The sequence below is a fragment of the Amphimedon queenslandica genome, unplaced genomic scaffold (assembly GCF_000090795.2).
Source record: "Amphimedon queenslandica unplaced genomic scaffold, v1.1 AMPQUscaffold_13521, whole genome shotgun sequence".
Classification (NCBI taxonomy): domain Eukaryota; kingdom Metazoa; phylum Porifera; class Demospongiae; order Haplosclerida; family Niphatidae; genus Amphimedon; species Amphimedon queenslandica.
The window spans coordinates 203,727-210,454 of record NW_003546243.1 but is presented as its reverse complement, the minus strand read 5'-3'; the positions used below and the strand labels follow the sequence as shown (position 1 = coordinate 210,454).

The following is a 6,728-nucleotide window of genomic DNA, read 5'->3' as shown; positions in this document are numbered from 1 at the left end:
ATCCATTAACAAGACGCACAGTACCAGGAGTACAAACTAAAGTAATAAACCCATTACTTAACAATACAGTTTGATTATGAAACTAACCATGACAAGCTACTCCAGCATCCTCATAGTGTCCACAGTTATGGGTGCTCAAATGCATGCAGTTTGTCAATAACTGCTCACTTCCTAAGCATTGAACATTATCCAGGTGAATAACAGCACTCTGACCAAAGTAGCCAAATGATAGAGGGCTTCCACCTGTGATAATCACTGTAGTTGCCAAAACTATGAGAAATCAACTCACTTGTTCCCCAGCCTAGTTGTCTACACACTACTGCTGCATCAGTGGAGTCCCAGTTATTATCACAGACAGTGGCCCACAATCCATTATTACACAATTCCACTCTTCCTTCCCAATCATGTGAACCACCAATAAGATGAATAGATCCAGGAGTACATACTGTAAAAAATTGCAAGTTTGTTCTATACATATTGCTGCAAATAATGGCAGGGAAGTAATATTGGTGGATTAATTTGTTAGTTGCAGAAGTGATTTTCTGCCAATACATTTACTAAATCTGTCATTTTCTTTAATTCGGAGCATGCTCAATGACAGACAAAATCCACCAACTGCAAATTTTATCAAAATTACCAGCCAGACTTAACTCATAGTTCATCCTATTATATCTAATGTGGACCTACATCTAATTCTCACTCTTATATATATCACAATGAGTAGAAATGTAAATACCAAAATTAAGATAATGATGAGTGCAATACGTATTTGATTGCATTCATCATCACAGTGATCATATATAAATCCATGGAAACAAACAGAAAGAAATAAACAAGCACATGAACAAACATGGCCTTGCAATTATAAATATAATAATTAATGCAACGCAAAAGTATGGTGAAAAGTGCCGTATATAGCTATAAAATTTGGCAAATAAAACTTTGGTGACTTTGGCAAATTAGTCTCCATTTTTTGACAAGACTCTGTTGCAGCATGAATATAGTTGAAATTTTAACCTTCGAACCTTTTTTTAGTAAGAGTCAATTTGCCAAATTTGACAGTTCAAATTTTCTAGCTATTATTTTACTTTATTGGTTATGCAATCAAATTAAAGCTACAGCTATGCTTACCTTTTAGTACCAGCAAAAGGAGAGTAATGCATTGGTATGTATACTTTTACAACAGAGCTATTAATGCAAAAGTTATAGCAAGAAGTTGAAAACTCAGGTACGGACTTTAGTGGTTCTGTCAACTTTTGTGAAACATCAGCAAATAAATGTGTTGGGAGTACTAGTATGAATGTTTCTAAGATAATAGCATGAGGAACTTAATTTGTGTCTAATAGAGCTTCACTGCAACATAAAATAAAAAATCATGCAGTAGCTGCATGGAAATTTCACCAAAACAATCACCAAAACAAAAATTTCACCAAAACAATAATTTGATCCAAGCTATAGGCTAGCTGCCCATAAAATTATTAAAATAAAACTTATCATGCATTGCTTTGTTACATCATAGCTGCAGTGTTGTCAGTGGATTAGTCAAGTTAATTAAATGTACAAATCTATAGGGTATTACAACAAGAAACCACAACAAGAAAATTCTCCATTTTATAATTTTTTATAATACATACTTGTTATTATGTTGTGTAGACAATTTAAGCTAATTGCAATGATAGCTGGATTTTTTAATGAATTTTAAAAGTTGCTCAAAAGGCCATGTACTGTAGTGCTTCTCAGCTCATGAAACTGCTGTTTAGCTCACTTAGCACGCTTTTTTGGGAAGCCCTACATGTATCATAATATGCCATGCAGTAGCATGTTTTGAACCACTGCAGCTCGTGTTTAATCACCAGGAGGGCAAGGGCAGAAATGCCCCCCAGTAAATCAAAATTTAAAATAATGAAATGTTAAGCTGCTTTTGGAAAGAAAAGCTGTTCTATAACTTACATATGAAAGGAAAAGGCCAAGGCAGTCTTTCTATAATGCCATTATAAAGCTGAAAAGGTATTCAATGTTGCCTATGATCAGTCAAGAAGTGTGCCATCTTAAAAAATAGGTGTGGTCATGCCCTCAAAAGGGCATGGTTTCGCAAAATTTTGCGGCGCTTCATGCGCTGCACAGCCTCCCCCTTTTCAAAAATCCTGGCTATGCCACTGATAGCCCTTAGTGCCAAATACATCTACTTAGATACATTGAGTTAATCTGATCTGGTCCTATTATAACTTTCATTTTAATACAAAAGGCTTGTACAGTGGAGATTAGGTCATGTAACTGACCTCACTAAATAGTACAGTCACAATAGTCACTAATTTACATGCTTTCTTACTCCTACTTTAATCTAGCCAATTGCTTCTACTGCTACCTATCCTACATTTATCATGCACCAAAACTGAGTATTGCTTTTCTTATAATTATTGCTGCATATAAAAAGCATGCAACCTAGCTTAACACCATTATTCCAACAAAAATACAGCTGAATCTTGAGTTTGCATACACCAATGAACCATGACATGATGTGCTAAAGGCATGAAGTGAAGTACGTATAGGTGTATAAAATTTTGAGGGAATTTAATTTGAACAATTAAAAAATTCTAAACAATATCAGAATAACAAGACATAAGAACAGAATCATTAATGCATTATTAATTTATGAATGAAATACTTACAGGAACATCTGACTCCTGCATCTTCAAAATGGTAACAGTTGTGATACATAGTGTTAGTGTGTGTACAATTAGTAAGGTAAGATTCAGCTCCATTACAATGAACATCATCCATTACAATTAATCCAGTTCCTTGTCCAAAGTAGGCCCTACCAAAGGCAGTCCCTAGTTTGGGACAGTCACAGTGCAACCTATAAACCTTTTCTTACCTGAATCATATCCCAGCTGTCTGCATACAACATTAGCATCAGTGTTGCCCCAGTAGTCATCACAGACTGTACCCCACTTTCCATTATGACACAGTTCTACTCTTCCTTCAGTTGAGTTTGATCCATTAACAAGACGTACAGTACCAGGAGTACAAACTAGAGTAATAAACCCATTACTTAACAATACAATTTTGATTCTAAAACAAACCGTGACAAGCTACTCCAGCATCCTTAGAGTGTCCACAGTTGTGGGTGGTTGAATGTGTGCAGTTTGTCAATAACTGCTCAGTTCCTAAGCACTGAACATTATCCAAGTGGTTACTACCATTACCCTGGCCAAAGTAAGCATTTGATAGAGCAGTTCCATCTGTGATAATATATTGTAAATAACAATCACAAAGAATCAACTCACTTGTTCCCCAGTCTAGTTGGCTACACACTACTGCTGCATCAGTGGAATCCCAGTTATTATCACAAACAGTGCCCCATGATTTATTAACACACACTTCCACTCTTCCTTCCCAATCATGTGAACCATTGACAAGATTGATTGATCCAGTTTTACATGCTATAAAGAATTGGAAATATACTATACATACTGGTATTTGTAACATTAGTGCCATTCAAATTTACCAGTACTATTAATTTTTGAGAAATGCATTGTTCTATAATAGTGAGTACTATATTTGCTCAAATGCCTAGCTCATGAAATAAACAACCATCTCTGTAAAATCATCCAATCATAGATATACAAATTTTTCCAGTACAGGTGCCCTAGATTTTGCTGGAATTTTAAAAGCAGTTTTTGCCTGCAGTTAAAAATAAATGCTAATCAAGCAAACCTAGTAAATTACATCAAAAAGAAATCAAAGAATTGAATATTACAAATGATACAATTACCAAAGGAGAAAAGGATATAAAGAAAGTGTAAGTAGAGAACATGCAACACAAACAATATTTACTTAAGAGGCAGAGTGTGAGTGAGAGGGATATAGAGTAATTATGATTACCCTAATTACACTAACATTACAATTCTCTGAACTAATGTAAAGGTCAAAGAATACTGAAATACAGTAAATACGGATGACATAATATGAGGTACATGCATGTACAGGACATATAGACATGTAAGCAAGTTTATTGATGTTGATGTAAAACCATGCAGCAAATCTCATCAAAAAGAATGAGTAAGGAGATAAATTACTAACAACATTGTACTTACGTTTACGAATAGGGGTCGAGCAATTAATTCCTTGATACCCAGTATCAGTACAATCACAGGTGTAATTAGAAGGAGCTGAAACAAGTGTACAACTACCTCCATTCTGACAAGGACTCAGTTCACATATATAATCTATAGCAAGCAAAAATCAACGTTGAGGTTAACAATGGTACAATTAATATTGAGTTCATACATGTATGTATCTCACAAAATATAGGACTACATTAAACAACTCTTGTTTTTAATAGATAGAGGAGAGTATGCCCTATTGAATGACACCCAAAACTTGTGAGTTATACTGTTTTGCTGCAAAATAAATCTGTTCATTTAAATTTAAAAAAGCAATAATATTTATATTACCTATACCAGCAATATTAAAATCACAAAATTTTAGCCTCAACCATATAAATGTCACAGAAACTTAATGCTATTGAGTGCATGCATAATTAGCTTCACAGAGTAGAAAACACACTGCAAAAAATTGGGTATACTAAAGCACACAAAAGTGGCAAAATTTAAGAAATTGAAACAGCATCGCATTTATTTAAAATCATACCTTCAGAAGGTTTTAGATCTATGTTTCCAGAATAAAAATATGTAAAATAATAACCATAAACCATTACCAATATCTTGTCGTCACTGTTATTAGACCAAATAGTAACCTCACCATAGCCAAATAACTTATAACCGTTATACACATAACAACCATTAACAAAAGTACTGTAATATTCCCATGAGCTAGATGTGAGGGATGGAAGAAGTGTGCCATTCAGTCGTATCTGTGATGAATCATCAGCAGCAAGTACAACAAGATGAACAACAGAATCACCAAATAAGTCAGAAAAACTAGTTACGTTAGAAGCATATTGATGCAATGGAGGAATGATTGTCATATCACGTTCAGCTACTGAGAGCTGAGCCACAAGTATTGGACTAGTTGAACTAACATAACAACTAATTTGAGATAATATAGTTTGACTGAGTACACCACCTTCTTGAAGGGATAGTGAATAACTGCTGTTACCTTCATCACACAATACATTGACATTGGTGTTAGCCTGTGATCCAATTAGTTTTAATATATAACCAGGTTGACGAAAAAAAAAAAAAAACGATGGAACCAGGAACTCATTACCCCATGAGGCTACTGGTGGTATTTGCTCACCAGCAAAGGCACAAGCAAATTGACGAACAACACAACTGTGGGCAGAATAGACAGATATTGGATTATTAGATTCAAGTTTTGTTCCTGTTAAATCAGCTTTTTCTACAGCTGGTTTGAGTAAAAATGTCTCCAGGTATTGTAATTGTATTGTTATTGATTGTCCAGCTTTAAGACTGATCTGCATTTGATCATTAGTTGAAATCAGACATTGAGCGACACTAGATGGTATAGTAACAGTCACAGTTGGTGTGATTCTTATATTGGTATTATTATTACCAGAGACTATTAGAAGAGATGAGAATGAGGTTGATTCATCTGTACCAATAGACACAGCATAATACACATAACTATAGACTGGGTAAACCAAGACTGGATAGTTGATATACACTCCTGAAGATGCAAAAGTACCCAGTACTGATACAGTTACTGATATTTTCTTATCTGTTCCAGTTGTTACCAGTAGACCTTTATATCTTTCTAATTCACTATTGACAGCATAAGACAATAATATACTGTCCCAGATAGTTGTTGGTGTACCAGCAGTAACTGAACCCTTAGCTATTGTTTGGGTGAGGTTACTGACTGTAAAGTTCACTGCTTCTGTTTCTGGGGTAGTGATGTCAAGTGAGACGAAGGCGAATCTCCCTGGTAATATACCGATGACATGTTTACTGGCAGCTGTACTCCAATCATCTATGAGAAAATGAAAGAAGGAAAAAAAAGAAAGGAAAGAGTGAGAATACATGTAATTAACAGGATATGAGATTGAGGGCTTGTTTACATGACAACGCTTGCCTAATCTGCATTGTTTTGCTATTACAGTTGTCAGTCATTTCAATAAGGTGTTATGCAGCAGCTGTGTTTTGCCATTTTCACTAGAATTTATCATTTGTCAGTAGAAATATCTGCTTTGGTATTCATTTTTCTTTTTTTCAGACTTGATACGCGTTTTTTTGTGTTTTAGTGTAAATTAGACCCTAATCCAACTAAAAATACTTCCATTTTACTTGAAAACGTAGTCGTCGTGTAAAAATGGCCAGAGACAAAATATTTGGGTGCATGCAAGTGCATGTTGACCAGCTAAATTAAAAATTTAATGTTGCTGTACTGTACACATTGCAACATGTAGGGTATCTTGACTTGAGTTATATATAGAACTAGAACAAAAAAATTTTTTAAATTATTTAGTGTAGGGTTGAGCCTCTGTTGGATTTGAACCTATGAAATGAATTCAAACAAGCCCCTGTAGGGTTGCTGGTTTGAAAGTATAAAAGGAATTCAAACAAGCCCCTGTAGGGTTGCTGGTTTGAAAGTATAAAAGGAATTCAAACAAGCCCCTGTAGGGTTGCATCACCATTGAAACACCAACATGTCAACCCTACACTGCAGGTATATTTGTCCAATCATCGTCATTACTCTAGGCAATAGGCATGCACAAAATTTACTATAATGCTCATTCAAACATT

At 34.9% G+C, this 6,728-nt stretch overlaps 1 protein-coding gene across 1 annotated transcript in view; it reads right to left on the bottom strand.

Moving 5' to 3' along the window:
- Positions 1 to 5,660, bottom strand: part of LOC109587192 (deleted in malignant brain tumors 1 protein-like) — a 9,970-nt gene extending 4,310 nt beyond the window's left edge. The window contains exons 1-9 of the mRNA XM_020003448.1: positions 4,654 to 5,660; positions 4,098 to 4,229; positions 3,288 to 3,443; positions 3,084 to 3,242; positions 2,876 to 3,031; positions 2,670 to 2,831; positions 290 to 445; positions 88 to 243; positions 4 to 36 (exon numbers count right to left, since the gene is read on the bottom strand). Of these exons, the coding sequence (XP_019859007.1) occupies positions 4 to 36; positions 88 to 243; positions 290 to 445; positions 2,670 to 2,831; positions 2,876 to 3,031; positions 3,084 to 3,242; positions 3,288 to 3,443; positions 4,098 to 4,229; positions 4,654 to 5,446 (1,903 nt within the window). The 5' untranslated portion in view covers positions 5,447 to 5,660. The remainder of the gene's footprint in view (positions 1 to 3; positions 37 to 87; positions 244 to 289; positions 446 to 2,669; positions 2,832 to 2,875; positions 3,032 to 3,083; positions 3,243 to 3,287; positions 3,444 to 4,097; positions 4,230 to 4,653) is intronic.
- Between the last annotated feature and the right edge of the window lie 1,068 nt (positions 5,661 to 6,728).